This window comes from Ambystoma mexicanum, chromosome 3q (genome assembly GCF_040938575.1).
Source record: "Ambystoma mexicanum isolate Mex_15411 chromosome 3q, UKY_AmexF1_1, whole genome shotgun sequence".
NCBI classification, from domain to species: Eukaryota; Metazoa; Chordata; class Amphibia; order Caudata; family Ambystomatidae; genus Ambystoma; species Ambystoma mexicanum.
The window spans coordinates 3,305,305-3,324,602 of NC_090926.1; the positions used below are offsets into that span (position 1 = coordinate 3,305,305).

The 19,298-nt window shown below is 46.2% G+C and overlaps 1 protein-coding gene across 3 annotated transcripts in view; it reads left to right on the forward strand.

The window, feature by feature from the left end:
* Positions 1–19,298, forward strand: part of ADSL (adenylosuccinate lyase) — a 262,886-nt gene that overhangs the window by 34,463 nt on the left and 209,125 nt on the right. For all 3 annotated transcript variants that reach the window (XM_069652920.1, XM_069652919.1, XM_069652918.1), the window contains 3 exons: positions 7,219–7,422; positions 8,989–9,033; positions 10,065–10,144. In XM_069652920.1, coding sequence (XP_069509021.1) covers positions 7,258–7,422; positions 8,989–9,033; positions 10,065–10,144 — 290 coding nt within the window. In that variant the 5' untranslated portion in view covers positions 7,219–7,257. The remainder of the gene's footprint in view (positions 1–7,218; positions 7,423–8,988; positions 9,034–10,064; positions 10,145–19,298) is intronic.

The following is a 19,298-nucleotide window of genomic DNA, read 5'->3' on the forward strand; positions in this document are numbered from 1 at the left end:
AGTTCTTGTAAGTTCCAAATAAAATAAAAGTTCATCAACCAAAAATCCACTGGTAACAGTTCTTCAGCTTTCAGTTGGAAAGGTCCCCTTCCAGTTCCAGCCAGGAAAATAGCACCAATGGTAATCCTGGATATTCTCTTTCCACGATTATTTTGCCACAGTTCAAAGAATAGATTAACAACCTCTCCTTCTACAACTTTACAAATGGTTATGACCTCTGCAATCTATTTGGTCTAATTGTCAGGATACTTCTTCTTGGGTTGTTGCTTTCCTCTTGACATCCACTCTCCTACTACTGTTACTGTGGGAACACCTTTGTTCCACAGTATGCCACTACTTCAACCAACTTCAATGTAACATCCACTGACCATGTTATACACAAGCACAGATCTGCTATAACTTTATACTTCAACCTTTACAGGTAGGCAAGGCGCTCTTATTTCCTATGCTCCAAGAAAAGGGAAGCCACTTAGCCTCTTCTGTCTGCCTTACTGCCACAAGTATAACCTGCCTCTGCTTCAAGAATGATTTTATCTCAACTTCAGCAGTCTCGGCATTACAAATTTATTTGTTCAGTCTTCTTTACAAGCACCAAGCTCCCTTCCCCAGCTTTATTCACACCTTCCTGGTTCCAGTATCTACCCTAAAGCTTTATTGCCACAGCTTCAGATAATAATTGTCACACTTGGATCAGATGGCACTGGACCTTTACAACTTCACAGATCAGGTGGATAGATTTAAACCGGGTTTGCTTCACTATAGAAAGGGTTCGCCTCTTGGCTTGGGTAATGCTTCGTCTTTTTAGTACAACTTCTGGGTTTAAAGAATAATTGGTCTTGATGTTACAAGGTTCAGTCTTGAAAGAAAAAAGATTTAGGTACACATGACCACTCTTTAAGGTAGATCTTTAACCTTAAATAACTGCCAGTGATTGTATTCGCATGTAATATCGCAGAGATGCTTTCTAACCCCTGCCGGGAATCAGAAATGGCCACATGGGACCTTGCTTTGATGCTCTATGTACTTGCAACAATTGGGAAAGTCAACATTTGGGTTTTCGGAATATTTTAGCAAGCGCTCTCTCTTTAATTGGAGACACGCAGCCACCCTGGCAACACTAATAGTTCAACAATGGGAAATGAAATGCTTTTCTTCATAGGCAAGCACTACGGCATTCACTACAAGTGCGCATGATACATTTCTATTGTTTAGTAATACTTTTCACAACGGCGAACAGTTTATACTGGCTTCTACTCTTGCACAGGTCACTTTAGAGCTGGTAACGGTTACCAGCAAGGTTTTTGAAGTGAACCTGAACGCTGAGCTTCGCTCACCAGTGCCAGGAACACTACGGTTACGGGCTGCTTCACCTTCCCAACTTTTTCTACTACGGCTTTAGGCACACCTGGGATTCAACGCGCTTCTGCAGCACGGATGTCTCTGGTCTAGCCACGCCAACTGTGGGTCTCCTTTACTCCTTTGTCCCTCAGCTTGATTTCTGCTACGGTCCTCTGGCTTCAGCACGGTCACGGCTCAGCAGTTAGTCACTTGATGCACCGGGAAAACCTCCACGCTCAGCACGTCTTTCTAAGTGCAGCCGCAGCAATGCAGGGTTTGTAAAGCAGCACCCTCTCAGAACTTGTAGGTGTAATCTGCTGTCTCCATGCTGCGCGCCCTTCAAGTGATCACACTTCATTAATTGCCAGCTTCGTGCTCTTCTGCTACTACTGCCAGCCTTGCAGCTCCTTCTTTTTGGTGCAACCCATTAGTTTCAATTTACCTGACCCTTGCAAAGGCTGTTAGGCCTAATTATATGTCCTCTACATGATTCGTCAGCCCTCTTCTTTGTCTCAGTCCCTATAGGATTCTGGGACACTCCGTTCACTTTCTCAAAGTTAGGTTTTTCTACTTGTGTATTTTTAAGGGCTGATTGATTCCCTTGGTAATTTTAAGAGGGGCTGTAGGTTTTAACTGTTAGAGGAAGATGATTTAGATCCTTAGTATTAAGTTGAGACAGGGAAACCCCTCTTAGTAATGGCGTCGGGTAAGAGGTTTCCTTTGTTTGCCTTTGTTTTCTCATGAATAAAAGTCTTTAGCAACAATCATGCCACCTGTGTCAGTCTCCTCCTTCCACACCCTTGCAATTGATTTTTGTTTTCTTTGCTATGTACGTGTGCTGTTAGAACCTCTGCACTTCTAGGGGGAGAGGGAGAGAAAAACGAATACAAAAATAAATTAAGGTTGGCGGTCACTGGACATTTTGAAGTATTGGGAATTGTACCCTCACCTCCCAGTGTGAGTAGTCACAATGAGGTGCCGACTATGCACAATAGAAGGCTCAAGTAGTTGCCTCTGAGCTTTTAAGTTCCAAAATCCTATCCTTGTTCAAGTGAATCCTGCTCAACCTTGAAGGACTGCAGGGACACATATGAAGAGCAGTCCCATCCTATGACATCTCTAATGAAAATAATCTTTCTAGTCCCATCGAAGCTCGTCCTTTTGTTTTCTGCCAAAGGAGTGACATTTTATTTCTCACTTAACCTGTAAAGTGATTTTATTTCTCTTGCACCGCCCCCTGCAGGTTCGCTCCTTGTTTTGGACGAGTGTTTTGTGATCCAACTTTCCTGAAGTGTGACTGACTCTGGTCTGGAAACCCTCCCGTTTCTTAAATGTTGGCCGTCATCTTCCAACCAAATAGATATGGTCGATTTTCAAGGGTTGATGCAAATTTTCTTCATTGTACTGTATTTTACATTGGGTGGCCATTTATTTTGGAAGAGCGTCAATCCACGGATATTGGGACAGAATTCCCTTTTTGGGGTGGTTCTGCTCTGCCGTTTAATGGGATCCTCCTCATTTGGGTTTTTCCTGCTACTTTTGTTGGCTCTTTGGCTTTACTCTAGCACCCCATATAGCGCCTATGATGGATGATTTTTCAGCCCCTCATTTTGGCCACAGTGATTTTATTGCATTGCACTTCACTTGTGCTGTGGAGTAGGCTATTGGAAGCTGTAATTTAGTTTTCGCTTCACAAGTTGCGCACTAGTAGCATAATGTATCCGTATGGTAGCCGTTGGAGGTACAAATATATTTTAAAGCCCTACTCTCTCTGCCATTTTGTTTGCCTGAAATTGATTTTTGGGACCACTATTCATGCCTGAAATGGATTTTTGTGGTAACACCGCTCACCGTCAGCCCAACCTTGTGTTGTGTTTTAAACTGACTTGAGCACTTCCCCAGACAAGTCAGTAAACATCCCAAATAGGTTGATCTTCGAGGTTGGTGGTTTTTCAGGCCAGCCTGATTGGCTTGCTGCTGAAAACCTTGTGTTTCTGCCTGGTAAGTGATTGGAGGGCGGCCTTAGACCATCCCATGGGTGAATGGGCATATCTAGGAGAGATCTGCCTATTTCTCTGATTCTTACTTGAATTCTTGGAGGATGCTTTGAAAATGCGCTGCTGATTTTTAGGACCCGTTTGGCCATACCGGCTGGGCTCTGGTTCCTCTGTTTCTTGCACCAGTTTCTTCTTTTGCCTTCTAGATGGCCTGGCCACCCTTTTTCCTCCTCGTCCTCATTTCATGCTGTTCTGGGATACTGCAGTGTTGCCTCCCCACAAAGTTCTCTTGGACCAACGTTTCCAGGTAGTGAGCTTCCCTAGTGGTGGGTCACCACTACTCTGCTGTCTTGGTTAGTCCCAGGTTGTCACAAGCGTTGCGCCCATCATTTGTTTGTCCTTTGTTGACATGTTGTCCTGTGATGCCTGGATCTGCTTGGTAGTGTTCCTACATCGGTCTGGTGCATTCCCCATCACTGCTTTAACTTCTTGGTGGTGAGATGTTGTCCTGGATTTATTATTTTTTCCATCCGTGTCCTCACTGGTCCGAGGTACAAGACCCAGAGTACCAGATCCTGTCTCCAGATCTTGCATTTTCCCGGTTCTCCGGCCTCTTCCGAGCCGATTCCAGAGTGACTGGCGTCATGAGTACATGTCCCCAGGCCCTGGGGTCCCAAGAGAGACTTTAGAATCCTTTTCACACGTCCTCTGGTTCTTGGAGGGGTGGAAGCTTGCAACCCCTCACCTCCATCTACTAGAGTTTGAGGTGGACTTGCATTGGCCCGGACCCTCTGCTTGCTTCATTCTCTGGTCAGCAGGGTCTTGATTCTGGAACTGGACCATACCAAGGTGGTATATCATGAGACCCCTTGTGGTTGGTTGCTTCCCGGTCTGCACCTGTGAGGTAGAACTACTGGCTTTGACCTATAACTGTGGCTTGCTTAATCAATGTTTCCTCATTGATTCCTATGTGGAACTCCTACTGCTTCTAAAGTGACTTAAAAAGGGTACTTACCTGAAATATTGACACTTAGTTACTTCTCTTTTTGTACATTATTTCTTTTCTCCCGTTTCTCGGAGTGCAATGAGGCCATGTAGGTCTGGTATTCCGTCCAACTATAGTATAACATTTGGTGGACCTTTGGGGAATTATTTGGACGGGTTACTCTCTCTGGGTAGTACACTGATTATATTATCAACTGTGTTCATTATTCTACTGTTTACAGTGGTTGTGGGGAATATAGTGACTGCTCCTAGACTGGCATTGTTAATTCTGAATATGATTAATGTCGATTGCTTCTATCTCCGGGACCCTTTGTCTCTCCCCTCCGCCCCCTTTGGCCCTCTATGTATTCTTAACCGCCAGAACGCCCATTACACTCCCCACCCCCTATTTTTGGTGTTAATCTATCCAGTAATTATTTTATTTTTTTAATTGATGGAGAAGGGTTAGGCCCACCGTCTCAAAATACTTCTATCTCCGATGGTGCAGTGCAGCACTGATGCGTTTTTTTGTTTAGATGCAATACCCACGGGTAACCTCTTGGGAAGCTCAAAAAGAAAAGGGGCTACAAATATTTGGTGGACAGAAAGGGTAGTTTCACTTGAGGGAAGTATGGGAAAAGTGGATCAACTCATTATGATGCTGTAGAGCCAGTTCTAAGTAAGATCGTTTTAGTGTTAACACAGGAATCCTCTGGGATTCCGCTGAGCACATGGATGCGGGCAAAACAAAAGTGTCTTACATGAAATGGGCAAGGGTGGATATTATACAGTGTGTGGCAAGCTGTTGGGGGGGGGGGGGGGGGGACCAAAAAACGCAGGGGTTTACATGGAGAGGGTCAGTTGGTATGGGGAACACTTCTTCCCTGTCGTGCTTTCGTGCATTACCATGGTAATCGTAGAATGCTGCGTTACTATGTGAATGAGAATTGTGGCAACACCAGGTGCTGTTGTGGGGATTGGGTGTATGTTGCAGTGAGAAATTGCGGGGGGCAAACTATCGCTGCTTTTATTATGAACGAATTTGTTTGTTTAAAGTGGGCGCCTAGGGACATGGGGCAAAGGCCACAGCCTTTGGACCATTTATTTTTTATAGCCTAATTGTTGCAACGTGGACATGGCCAAAGGATCGGGTTACTCGTGAGAAAAGGGGACAGGGGACGGGGCCCACAATATTTTTATACAAATTGTTGCAGATGGACATTGGGCACGCCTTGAGGTTATGGCCAGTGCATAAGATCTAGCATAACCAAACCCTTGAAATTCAGCAAAGAAATGTTTTTTGCTTTACTTAACTCATGCAACTCATCTATTTTGGGGATGGTGATCGGTCCCAAAGCGTTGTCAGTGCAGGGGGACCCTGTTTTTAAGCTGCCCACATCGCCTTACAGTGAAGTGCTGCAGGGGTACTTTGCATGTATTTTTCCTTTGTTTTAAGTAACATTTTTGTTACTTGGGTGATGTGTCCAAGACAGCTTGGTGGCACGGATATTGGTCGACCATGGTTTTTCTTGCATGCACCTTTACGTTTGACCCAATAATGCCATTTAGAGTACCATATACTCAAAAATGGGCATGCATGTTTTGTAAGTGGCCCTGAAGTTTCCGGAACTCATATATATCTCAAGCCCTTTCTGGAGGCAAAGTGTGTGTACTTTTGAAGAAGTTTCTTTGTCTCTGCCATCAGGGACTCCTCCCTTCCCCTGAGCGCATTGATCATCCGTGCAGCCTGCCTTTGTGTCCTGGGATCCCCTGATGTAATCTGAATCATGGTGGTCTTCATCTTGTTGTGCCAGGGTCGTCCAGCTGTCAAAGTAGCTGTCTCACCAGAGCATGGAACCACTGACTAGCCAGACCTAATCCTGAAGCTGAAAGTGACCACTGCACCTGCCACCCCACCCCCCAAAGTAACTGACACTCAAATTAAGTGGGTCCCGTCCCCCCCCCCCGGGCTTCCCCCTGAGGTGGTGGGATTGGGAGAAAGACCTTTTAGAGAACTTTACTCGTTTCTGTTCTTGCATTCCTGGAGCACTTGCCTCACCTATTGGCTTTGCTAAAACTTGTTCTGCTACTTTAAAAGACTTGAACTCCATTCAAAGGACGAACATTGAGACTTCTGACTTTTAGAGCTCTAGGCTCGATCTTCTTTAGCAGGGAAAGATTTTTAAGTGCTAGGGCCTTTTGATTAAAATGCAGTGTAACCTGTACTCTTGATAATTGCCTTTTTTTCGAACTGGTTTTATAATGATACCTGCCGTTTACTTGTGTTCCTTATCTGTAATTTTCTAAAAAGTAAAGTGTTGGTGCTCTTTAGCAACTGCCCATGTATATATGTGTATAGTGTGGGTTTAGCAATTATTGCCTACCTTTTATCATTGTAAAGAGTGTCAAGGAGAATAAATATTGTATTTGTATTCTTTTTGTCAACTTAAATTATTAGGAGTGCTCCGTGTGTCTCGTTTCACCACTCCTGATTCTAGGCCTTACTTCTCAGTCACATACCTTGATAAGTTTCGCTAGACTCCAATCCCTGTTTTCTATGAATAGGGTGGCCTCTCAGAATGACCCAGTGTTGATTCTGAATCCATCTCAACAGCTACCCATAAGAGGGTTTGGTTGGAACCATGTCTTTCCATTATTCCTCACAAGGGGGTTGTAGAATAATCTCCCTGACAATTGAGACACATAGATTTGCCTCTGCTTTGTTTCCAGTTGTTAAAGCAATTTAAAGGGGCAACTTTGAAGGTGATCCCCTGGGTATCTTTGACTAAATATTAGTTTTGTTTGATTTTAGATCGCGCTAGGTATTCAAGTATAGTGTTGAACAGCTGATTCTTGCCTTCCCACCACAAACTCCCTTTTTCTTCCCCCCTCTCTCAAGAACCTTGGCCTGCCTATCACTGAGGAGCAAATCCAGGAGATGGAGTTGAACCTGGACAACATTGATTTCAAAATGGCCGCTGAAGAGGAGAAAAAACTGCGGCATGATGTCATGGCACATGTTCACACGTTTGCTCACTGCTGCCCTAATGCAGCCCCCATCATCCACCTAGGGGCCACATCCTGCTACGTTGGGGACAACACGGTAAGGAGCACATGAATGTTTATAGAGATTTGGCATTTTGCTTAAATAGAAATTGACGCTGCCCAGATTGTGTTTCAAAGATCTTGGCACTTACATCCTGAAGCTATTTAGTTTTAGAAGGGTTGGATGTCGGAGAGCAAGAATCGGGCAGGTTGAGCGTGAAGTTGAAGGGGAAAGCTGTGGAGAAATCTGTCAAAATGATTAGCCTCACCATGAGCATAAAGGGCTCAGGGCATATATCTAGCGTTGCACGTCGCACACACAAACAAAAAGCAGCTTAAAACCATTAGAAGGATAGCTATGGGAGAGGGGTAACATTTGCTAGTGAACAGTGGCAGTTTCGTGCATAAGCAAAACCTCACAAGAGCATTTGTGACACCAGCAGAAGTCTTTTTGTGAAGCTAGTATACTTGTGACAAAGGCGATGATGGAGCTAGGCATTTTCTTTCCTGCCAGGTTCCATACCAGGGCAATCTGATTTGAAGTGAGAGAATGAGGCTCGGCCGACTGGACTCCAATTGCAAACTTGCTTGGCACACGCATCTGTATTTAAGAAAATCAACATGAGATTTCCCTACATGACTTTGAAAGCTATGCCAAGTAACAGGTTGCACTTTCAGACCACTACTTGCTCAACAAAAGTATATCCTAATCTATAACCTTTTCTTCGACCGCTGGAAAATACAGAATTTGTTTGATTATTTGGAGGGTCCATAGAGCACAAAAATGGCCCTCTTTTAGTTTTGGTTATTAAGTTGTGCTTAAGCAAACTATTGCATTGGAATGCAGCTAGGAGTGATACACAGGCATTCGCAAGTGGCTCTGGTAATGGTAATTCGTGTGGCCATCCCACCCACTACCTGCCCCCCCCCCTCTCCTTCCAAAACACATCCTCCTTGCACCTCTTTGGTATAGCTGTATCAAGTGGTAACCTTACATTTCGGCCTGCCAACATGATTTCTAAGCGTCTGCTGAGAGAAAATGGCTGAATTGCAGGTGGTACTGGTGAAATAAGTGTCTTATTCCTTCAGCCACTTCATTTGTATCGGTTCCTTGCACTTACAAGTATTGACAGTCAACCATTTGGGCTTGTGTATAGGTATTAGATGGGCATTTGCCAGGCACTGCTGTTATTTGCCCAGGTACTTGCACCATTTTCCAGTTGTTGCCATCTTATGGCCAAATAAGTAACATCATGTCAGTGCCTGGCAGATGCCTATCCCGGGCCTACAACAAGCTTTGGCTTTGCCAATGCCTGCTAACTACGTCTAAGACTTTTAGATAGCTGCATGCTGCAAATTCATGGTACAGACATCCACAGTAAACGTGACCATCTGTGCAGGCTCTGTTCTGGAATCCTAAATGATCAGGAGTATCCCGTGTTATAGATGGGGAAACTGGGTGACTCTGTAGACACAGCTATGCTAGTGTGCCCCAATCGAATAGAGACCCACACACAGTAGTACCATGAAGCCACACCCTACTATCGCACATCAGTCCTGGCACATAGCTCCATATTCAAAACTGGTGCACACAGTAATGTTTTCTTTCCTTGTTTCTCCACAGGATCTTATTGTTATGCGAGACGGCTTTGACTTGCTGTTGCCCAAGGTAAGGCGACATCCTCTTTTCCTCTGCGTTTTTCACTTTTGTTTCCCCGTAGCTCCAGGCCTTTTCTTATTCTTAGTCTTTCTTCTGTTCTGTCGATCATGCCATGATATCTCGCTTTTCCCTTTCTCAATTCCTTTTGATGCTCCTCCGAGGTCTGTTTTCTCTCTCTGCTCCTTCTCTTTGTTCCCCCGGTCATCTGCATGAATTACTTCTCTCTGTCACTCAATTTAGAGTTCTCTGTTCCTCAAATTTTCCCTGACTGGTTTACTGACTTTTTCTCCCATGATGAATCCAAATCCAGCAAATAGTCTCTTGTGCAAGTACCCATGTATACGCGGCTGTTGGGTCACAACGGGTTGGTGTCAGTAATTTCCGTATGTTAGGCTATCAGTTATATGAAGTGATCATGTACCCCGTGGGAGCAAGGGGACTACTGCCAGCGTCCCATACACCCAATATATAGCTGGAGGGCACTTAGCTGGTAAATGGGATGCTAATGTGCCAGAATATGCTCTTACTCGTACAGCCTATGTATTCCAGGGCAGCAGCCCTGACCTATTGGAGTCACGCTTCTCATCTTCTCTTCCACATCCTGTTTGTCTCTGGTTCCTTGAAGTCTGTTACTCTCCCTCGTTCTTCTGTCACCCATTCGTCCTATTTTGAAGGTTTTTTTTGTGTGTAGAGTGCTTGGTGGTAGTAACCATTTTAGTGCACTATAAATCTTATCTGGTTGTTACCCAAGTTTATGTTCATTTTTGCCTTCTTGTCCTCTTTTTTTTTATGTGTTTTCTTTCTTTTTTTTTTCTTTCTGGCCACCCTCTACTCTAATAATTGTTTTCTCTTGTTTAAATCCTCTGTAGTGCCACATCACTTTCTTGATGGGTTTTGTCCTTTAATGTATCTCCCCCTTTATGTGGTCCTGAAGTGTTGGTCTCTCCCATGAGTTCTGTAATGGACCCTTAATTTTCATTTTTCCTTCTGTTGTTGCTTCTTTCCCTCTCACTAATGCCTACTTTTTCTCTTTTAACTAGCTAGCCAGGGTAATCAGTAGGCTGGCTGAGTTTGCTGACAAGTATGCTGATTTGCCTACCTTGGGATTTACCCATTACCAGTAAGTGTGAGGGAAATTTTGCAGGATTTTGTTTAGAGGGACTAAGTGTTTAGAATCAGCCTTGTCTCTGGTGTGTAATAAAAATAACATGGTTACATGGTTAAATCAACAATCCATAATGGTGAGATGGGTTTGCTGTTGATGTAGTATTTCCATCCGATGGTGTGCTGACATCTGCTAATGACACATCCTTTATCCCAGCTGATCCACTTATAATAACACGCCTGTAATGCATTGTTAGTCTTGCCAAATCCATGCTTTGTTTCGACCAGATTCTTGTCCATGCCTTTGCTCACCTCCTGTTCTCCTACATTGTGTGCTTTTTGGATCTTTGTTTACCCGTGGCCTTTAATTGTCGATTTCATGCTTCTTGAGTAGGACAGTTGTTCCTTGTTTGATTTTAACAAATGCATGTGCCAGAGTACATGTACCTGTTTAGGAGTTTCATTCTCTTTGCAGCTTTCCCACCATTGATTTCAATGGTACCCTGAGAATATCTGTCTTAGGAAAGATTTCTCTTTAGGCAACTTTCCCTCCATTTTCTATGGACCCCCAAACATTTTGATTATGTTTCTGAACCTTTCCTGACTTTAGCTTCACTCCCATGGGCCTTTACACATTTTGTCACGGGGAAACTGATCAGTCCTTCAGACTATCTGTACTGGGAAACTTGTTTCCGTTTTAGTCTTATTTTTATTTTTTTATTTTATTTTTTTACTTTTTAATAGTGCATATAGCATCCTACAGTGTTGCTTGTGATACATTTGTATCACCCTAGTATTTTACACTGGGGCTTTTGGTTACTGTATGTGCCTAAAGACAAGCTGGTGGCAGCAATTAGATTGTTAGGATTTTTGTGTTATTTCTAGTGTGCACATTAGTGTTTACTGTGTATGGCTAGTGAACGTGGCTAGTGCCCTAAAATGGCCACGCCACTGGATTGTCACTTTTACTTTGGCCATATTGTTGTTTGGCCTTCTTCCTGCCTTCATGGGTCAGGAAATTCCATATAAGGTCTTGCACTTGCCCGGAAAGCTGCTGCTTTCGCAGGCTAGTGATGTGTACTTGGCCCAAAAAGGGCTGCGACTGTCTGGTCCACTCCATATCCATGGTGCCTGAAACTCTGAGGGTGGGACATGAGGGAAACCCAAAGTGGCCGCTGAGTTGACCACTGCTGGCTGTTTGAATGGTACAGAGCCTTACCATTGGTGGGCTTCAACTTGCTTCCAGCCAGGATTTAGGATAAGAAGGCGACACCTGCAGCCATTTCTTCAGATCAGTATTGGAGCCAAGTAGCCTGTGTAGAAGATCAGCCGACAGAAGACCTGTGGACAACTCCCAAAGAGGCCCAGCATGCCTTCCTGTGTTTGGTTGGGTGACGCCCTGCTGGACTACCTGATCCGCCGTGTTTTAACCCCTGGACTGGTGGGACCAACCAGGGTCCATACCTTTTCGCGATCCAGATGTCCTGAGCCCTTGGAATCGTCCCTGGACCACCTGGTGGATTGACCAGCTCTCCAGTTGGCTACCCCAACAGAGGCATCGCCATTCCACATTTTCATCCTGAAATTCGGTGGTCGCCAGCTCTTTTCCCAAGCAACCTTCCTGCCAAGTTGCAGCTTCCCAGCATCAAGGGATCCTGTCCTGTAAGGTCTGCTTCGACCGCGTGCGGTGACTGTCGCTGGCACCAGCCTTCCCCCATCTGGTAGAGTGTCCTGAAGAGGCCTGCACCGCTGCCTACTGCATTTCGTCATCGCAAAGGGTTGCACTCAGCTTCTCAACCCTTTTGAGAACGCTATACAAATAAACAAAATACAAATATTGGAAGAATTGTTGCACCCGCAGTTCCTGTGCATCTTCTACTGGATCCAACGGTGGGAAAACCTACCTCCAGCGACTCCCAGTCAACCTGCCTAGTCACCTGGGAGAATAGGAGTCTGGGGATTAGTATTCGCAAATCATTCAGCCACCCCCATCTCCCCATAAACATTTTCCGTTCATGGCTTGATCCAAAAGCTGTTATAAAGGCTAAGAAAATAATCTTACTTACCTGTCATATTGTTAACAAGTCTTCTGGAACAGTTTTCACCACCGCAAGAACTCTTACTATTCTTATAGTTCAAATCAATGTGCATCACGCATAGAGCAATCCACAACCACGGCGCAGAGTTCCTGAGAGACAAATTAAGCCTACATCGCCAAACAAGGACGCTCAGATCAAGCAGTGACATCTGCCTGGAACCAAAACCCTACAACAAAAGACAATTCGGAGGATCTTCTTTTTCCCACCTCGCACCCCAAACTTGAAGCGAACTACCAAAGAACATACGTAACACCAGAAACCACCTACTATTCAGAAAACTCCTCAAATTCTGGCTCTTGACCTCATAACTATAGGAACGCCTCCGGGGGCATATACACAGCTGAAACGACGATGAGTGAAGAAACCGATAAAGGATCCCCACAAGCTATCGTCCATAAACAGAACCTTAGAAAGCCATTCTACGGCATACCAACTTACCAACTGAGTTATAGATCGGATAGGTCGATACCATGGAATAAACACAGCTAGATCGGGATGGAAGGGCAAGGACTATTAACCAATAGCACCTTGGCCTACAAATTACACACAAGCACCAATAGACCAGCGACGGAAATAGATGGTGTGGGAGTAGGCAACTGCTAATCTACAGCACCAATACCAGAGGGGATGGGGTAACTAGAGCTAACCTGTCCCATTACACTAAATTCAAATACAGCACAGTTGGGAACGTGCCACGCAATGGAAACTATGCCTAACTACAGGACAACTGGATACATAGAACAAGATCTATAAGAACTAGGATAGATGACCCACTAACCCTATGCTCCAATCTCTGCTTGTCTAACTCGCCCAAAAATCCACACAACCATCTTCTCCCTCAGCTTGCCCACACCGCAACAAACACATAAACCGCACCAACAGCACATGAGGGCTGGCATCGGTCCGGTATTCACACCAAAGCTCAGCGCACAGTGAAAACCGAAATGAAGCTGCCAACAGCACACCACTTCTCTCACTTTCCTACTTCCTCTTCACCCGACTAACCAGACCCACCTTCTTATTTGCAGATCCGCCTGAGCACCTGGGGACCAATTCCATTGGTGACGGTGCACAATATAAATACCTTTAACATTACTACATTGGTCCCCTCTCCTAAAAAGACGCTTTGACGTTTGAGCACAAGGCTCCATTCAACATAGGGTTTGGACGTATAAAGATGGGGTATCATTCTTGGGAACTGGTTTTACTTGCTGCACCACTACATACCTTCTTTCAGTTGAATACGTTATTGTATGCATTTCTACAAACCTAAGGTAGTGTTGTATATGTTTGATGTGTGATCATACGGTTTGCTTGTTTAATTTTTCTAGTGTGTTTCTGGACCTATACTGGAGTATTTTTGTACTTACCTGCCTAAAGGGAATTAATGTGTGCACTGTGTGGCCTCATTGCGGACCCTTGACCCCACACATTTTCTCCTGAGACTAAGCTTGACGACTCTCCATGCTTACTTTGATTGGGTTTGGCTAACCTCAGTTTCCCTGTTCACTCTAACAAGGGTAGCCTCCTAAAATCCATCCAGCAGGCCAGATTCTTGAAATCTATCTTAACAATGGCACAGGTATCCGGTTGAAATGGGAGCCCAGCTTCTGGCTTCAGATAGGGAAGAGGAGGAATTCGAACCTCTCCCTGACCTTTCCACAGCAGCCCTTCTGATGGCTCCATTGAGGGTATCAAATTGTCCTCTAAACTGACTCAACAGCCGCAAGGTGAGGTGAAAACCTTTGCTTAGGACGTTTTCCCCCTTGTTCTTTCTCAGTCCCGGCTTGACACCTTGGTGCAAGGATTACATTGAATTTGGAGACTGTTACTACCAAAAGTAGGAACTATATGCTGTGAGACGAGGTGCATTAAGTCTGTAGCCAACAACATTTTGGATCTAGGGGTGATGGAGCCCTCTAGCAGTCCTTGGTCCAATCCTGTGGTTCTGGTGCCAAAAGCAAGCACATCTGATTTGAGTTATTCTGGACTACAGAGCTTAATGTTGTCACCAAGACAGATATTCATCCCCTTCCACAAACAGATGAGTATTTGGACAAGCAAGGTGCTGCCAAGTACATTAGCGCCTTTGCCCTCACTGCAGGGTATTGGCAAATATCTCTGACAGAAAATGGCAAGGAGAAGATTGCATTTTCAACACTTGTGGGAGTAATGCCATTTGGTTTGAAGATTGTACCTGCCACTTTTCAAAGGCTGGCCAACCATGTTCTGAATGTGTTGGATGAATTCTGCATTGCTTAACTGGATGATATAGCAGTCTTCAGCCCCACTTGGGAGGAACATGTGAGACAACTGGAAATCGTGTTGCAGGCTCTTCAGCAGGCCCACCTGACCATACAAGCTACCAAGTGGCAGATTGTTCGGGGTTCAGAAACCTACCTTTGGCATGATGTTGGTGGGACAAGATTCAGCCTCTTCCAAGCAAAGTGCAGGCTGTACAAGATGAGGCAACCCCCACAACCCAAACTCAGGTGAGAGCTTTTCTAGGCCTCACTGGGTATTACCAGAACTTTATGGCAGACTATGGAACCATAGCTGCCCCTCTGACAGACCTCGCACCTCTTAAGAACGTTTCTTGGTCTGGGGAGTGTGAGAAGGCCATCCAAGGCCTGAAGGATTCCCTTTGTCAGCCCCCTGTTCTCAGGGCACCCGATTACCAGATAACCTTTTATCCTGCAGACAGATGCCTCCGACACTGGTATAGGTTCTGTCCTTTCACAGTTTGATGAAAAGGCTGGGAGCTGCCTATATGTTATTGGTCACTAGCTGAAGGACAGAGCTCAGGTGGGTGACACTGGAAATGTTTTTTCATAGTGTCAAGTCTTCAGAAGCTGAGACCTACCTCTGTGTGACTCATCACTATGAAAACTGACCGTTAGCACTTAAAGGGACTAATGAACATGAAGGGAGCGAATCATGAGTTGCTCAGGTGGTCCATAAGCCTCCAAGACTGTCACTTCACTATTGAGCGTAGGCCTGGTGCAAAACCTAGCAATGCTGATGGACTGTGTGATGCTTGAAATGCATTGGAGGGACAGGGCTGCCCTGTCCTTGCCATGTAGTCCCATATCATGTGTTATGTGTTATTATCTGCACAGGAGTTCAGTTGGGACCCCTGGCAGTGCAGCTCTTCCTCTTTCTGTTTGTGGTGAACAGTGACCCTTGGGATAGCCTTATGGCACCCATGGTGGGGGGGGGGGCTACAACCCTGTACCCCTAGTGTGTTTTTGGGCACCTGTGTGTTGCCCACAGAGCAGGGTATGGGCTGGTGGTAGATTCATGCTGATGTGACGGGAGCCGAGTATCCTCCATTTTGGTAAACCCAGGCCCTGCCATAGGAATCAGTGGATTCCTGACAGAAGGCAAGATGGCCCCTGGGGACTCTGTCCCTTCCCCTGACTGGCTGATGGGTGGAAGAACCATATATGGTATTGTGGGGAAGTCAAGGCCAGACTGGCTGGAGCCTTCCCAGTGACTGTATGTTGTGGGTCCGCACTTTGGGTGGGACCCGTGTGAGTAGTATGTGACCAACATGCATTCTATGTTATGGGTGTCTGGTTTCTGTGTTTGGTCTGTGACACAATGTATGAGACAACCCTGCCTGAAACTGACATGAATGCAGTATAGTGTGCTGAAAGGCTGGGTTCTTGCCCCAATCCACGTACCTTGTTATGGGTCCCCGGGTGGAAGTGAATGGCCCGATTGGCTGCCTGCCTGCATGAATGCCCTTCTTTGATATTTTTTTGCATCGCTCTCGTACACAAGTGTTTCAGTGCGCGCCGAGGCAAGGGAGGGGAACAAGGGAGAACTAACATTATTTTACTAGGCCCAGTGACATTGAGAACGCGCATGCACATGGGAGGGGGAAAGGGGAAAGTGCATGGGGGGGGAGAAGCGGAAAGTGCTGAGAAGAGGAATACACATAAATTATAGAAAGCAACAATCAGTGGTAGTGCAGCCAGATAGGTGGCAAGTGCTAGGTTTAAGGCAACAGACAGGGTGTGTCTGAAGTGCAGAAAAAAGGGGGGGCTGTAGGTTTACAGATACAGACCCCTTTGCAAGGGATTGCCAGGAGGCAGTGCAGGTGGGTGGCAGGGTGAGCAGGTAGCTGGGCCTGAAAGTCAGAGGGTAACTAGGTGCACAATGCCGAGACGGAACAAATCAGCAGGTGAGAGGAGGAGCGAAGGCAGAAACAAAGAGGAAGGTCTTGAGGTGCTTCCGGAACTGGAGATGGTTCTCTTCAAGTTTCAGAGTGACGGGCTGTTCCAGAGGGAGGCCACAGCCGATGACAGAAATATACCCCCAGCTAGTTGCTTTGAAAAACGACTGACCCTGATGGAGTTGGAGGTGGAGGAGTGAAGAGCTCTGGAGGGAAGGTATTTACGGAGGGACAGCTGAGGGTATTTTGGACCCACGCCAAAGAAAGCCCTGTGGACAATGGAAAGGGTCTTGAATTTAAACGTTGCAGCCACTGGGGGATTTCAGGGCTGGAGAGATACGATCCCAAGGTTTGAGGCCAAGGACAAGTCTCACAGTCCTGTTCTGGATAAGTTGTAAAGGGCGGAGAGTAGAAGCAGGTAGATTTAGAAAGAGGGTGTTGCAATAATCCAACCTAAGAGAACCAGGGCTCGAGAGACAGTAAGCTTCTGGCGGAAGGAGAAGAAAGGCGGAATACCTCTGAGGAGGTGCAGTATGACTTTTTAGAGTCATCAGAGATGTGGGCAGAGATGGAAAGCTTGGAGTCAAAGATGACCCAGTGGTTCTAGGCCTCGCAGGTGGGGTAGAAGGAGGGCCAAGGGAGGCCGACCAGAGAGTGACAGTAAAGGACGGTGTGTGTGTGTGCAGATGAGGAGGATCTCCGTCCTGCTGGGGTTCAGGCGGAGATAGTTGGCGGCACACCAATCCTGAATGGCAGATAGGCAATCAGAGATGAGAGAAGGAGAAGAGGTGGCCGAGGGAAGCCTGAAAATGAGTCGTGTCATCAGCATAGCACTGAAAATTGGAGGAGAATAGGACAATGCAGTGGGCGAGAGTTGCCAGGCATTGGTTGAAAATCCAGGGTGAGAGATTAGACCCCTGGGGAACACCGCAGGTAGTAAGGGAGATGGAAGAAAGGAATAACCCAAGTTGGACCTCGGAGGGTCAATCAGAGAGGAAAGTCAGCCAGAGCCTGATCGGTGATACCCAGGTTGTCACAGAGACGGTTGAGCAGGATGGTATGGTTGACTGCGTCGAAGGCAGAAGTCAGATAGAGTAGGATGAGGACAGCGGGGATGTTAAAGTCAAGGTTGAAGAGCAGTTCTTCTTGGATGTTCAGGAGAGCAGTTTCCGTGCTTCTGGCAGCTCTAAAGCCAGACTGATGGTTGTGGAGATAACCAACAGAATCAGAATGACGGTTAAGCTGCGAGATTCCAAGAAATGTATTTCCCCGTAAGTGTTTTTGTGTGCTAAAACAGTTACCTTAAATTAACACTTTTGTTATTCCCAATCCGATTGCCTGATTGTTTTTTGTGTAAGCTGCGAGATGGCCAGTTTTTCCAGGAATTTGCCCAGAAAAGGAGTGATGGAGATTGGGCTGGTTACCCGGGCAAGAAGGGTCAGCTGTGGGTTTTTTGAGAAGAGGGTGCACAAGAGAGTGCTTCAGAGGGCAGGGGAAGGCTCCTGGGGCGAAGGAGAGGTTGCAGAAATCAGCCAGAGTAGGAGCGAGGGTGTCGATGTGGCCCTTGGATGGTTTTGGAAGAACCTGTTTTGACGAGACTTTCATAGATCAGACTTGTCTAGAGACCTCGTCAGGTGAGAAAAGAGGAAAGGACGAGAAAGAGGGATGGGGCTCTGGCTGTGGGAGGGCCAGAGTTCAAAGGAGGAGAGGGGAGAAGAGGGGGAGGGGATGAGAGGGTGGACAGGATGGACTTGATATCCTGGGTTTTTGAGATGAGGTGAGGAGCAAGGGCCGTGCAAAGGGCCTGGGAGGCGACGGGAGAGGTAGAGACTGCATCATGTATGATTAGCTGACTGAGCCTGGCTCAGCCAGAGTGAATGAAGGATAGATGTGTATATCTGGGGATCTCTCACTTCCCAATTTGTTCAGCAGTTGAAGTTGAAACTGCTTTTCAGCGCTTAGCTGGAGGAGGAGGTTGCTGCTGCTGCATTTCCTTTGACGCAATCTAAGAGCTGTTGAGTCTGTCGAAGATTGATCCAAGAGAGGAACTGGCTAGGAGACCTCTCGCCGAGCTACGGGGGACCATCGTGCAAAAACTTCCGTTCTTCATCGAAGCACCCTGGAAGCCAATTCGGTCTGGAGAAGGGCTCCGCAGAGAATCCTGCGACCGGGTTTCGGAAGATTTCCTTCACCGCTAGAAGCTAAGTCGAATTGTGTTGCACAGAAACTGGGACACCTTGACCCTGTGCTGTTTGACGCCTGGAGCCGAGAAAGCTCTACTTTTGCCTAATAATGTTTGCGAGGGGGCTCCCTTGCCATCCCCGTCAAACACGTTGTCCTGCCGGAGAAAGCTGAGGTTGCTAGCTCCTGAGGAAAGTCTGCCGGTGGGTTTCCTGCCACCCGAAGTGGACAAAGACGTCCCGAGGACACTGACTAAGTGAAGATCCGAGGTCCAGCCCGTGCTCGAGTCCCAAAGGTTTTTCAAGTCCACCTAGTCTTATTTGCAGCACCGAACACTTTGCATCGAGGTCTACGGCACGCCTCACCTTCCCAGGACTTCCACCATCGAGGAAACGATCGTCAAAGAGCACCGCAAAGGTCAAATCTGCTGTATCGTTACCAGTGCTCCACTTTTCATTGAGGTTCTCGACGCCCAGGGGCTTCTGCTTGAAAGGGAGTACCCCCTCGAAGGATTGTGTTGACGTACCATCGAAGGAACCTTTCCTCTTCAGGTACATTGGGGTGGTTGAACTGTTTAACCAAGAAGCAAGGCTTATTGAGCATTTATGGACTGGGCTGTTAATTCTTTTATTACAGGTTGCCCAAGTTGGGGGAGAGGGTCCTCATTCTGAATTGTGCATCTATATCCAAAGGAAGCCTTCTACCATTGC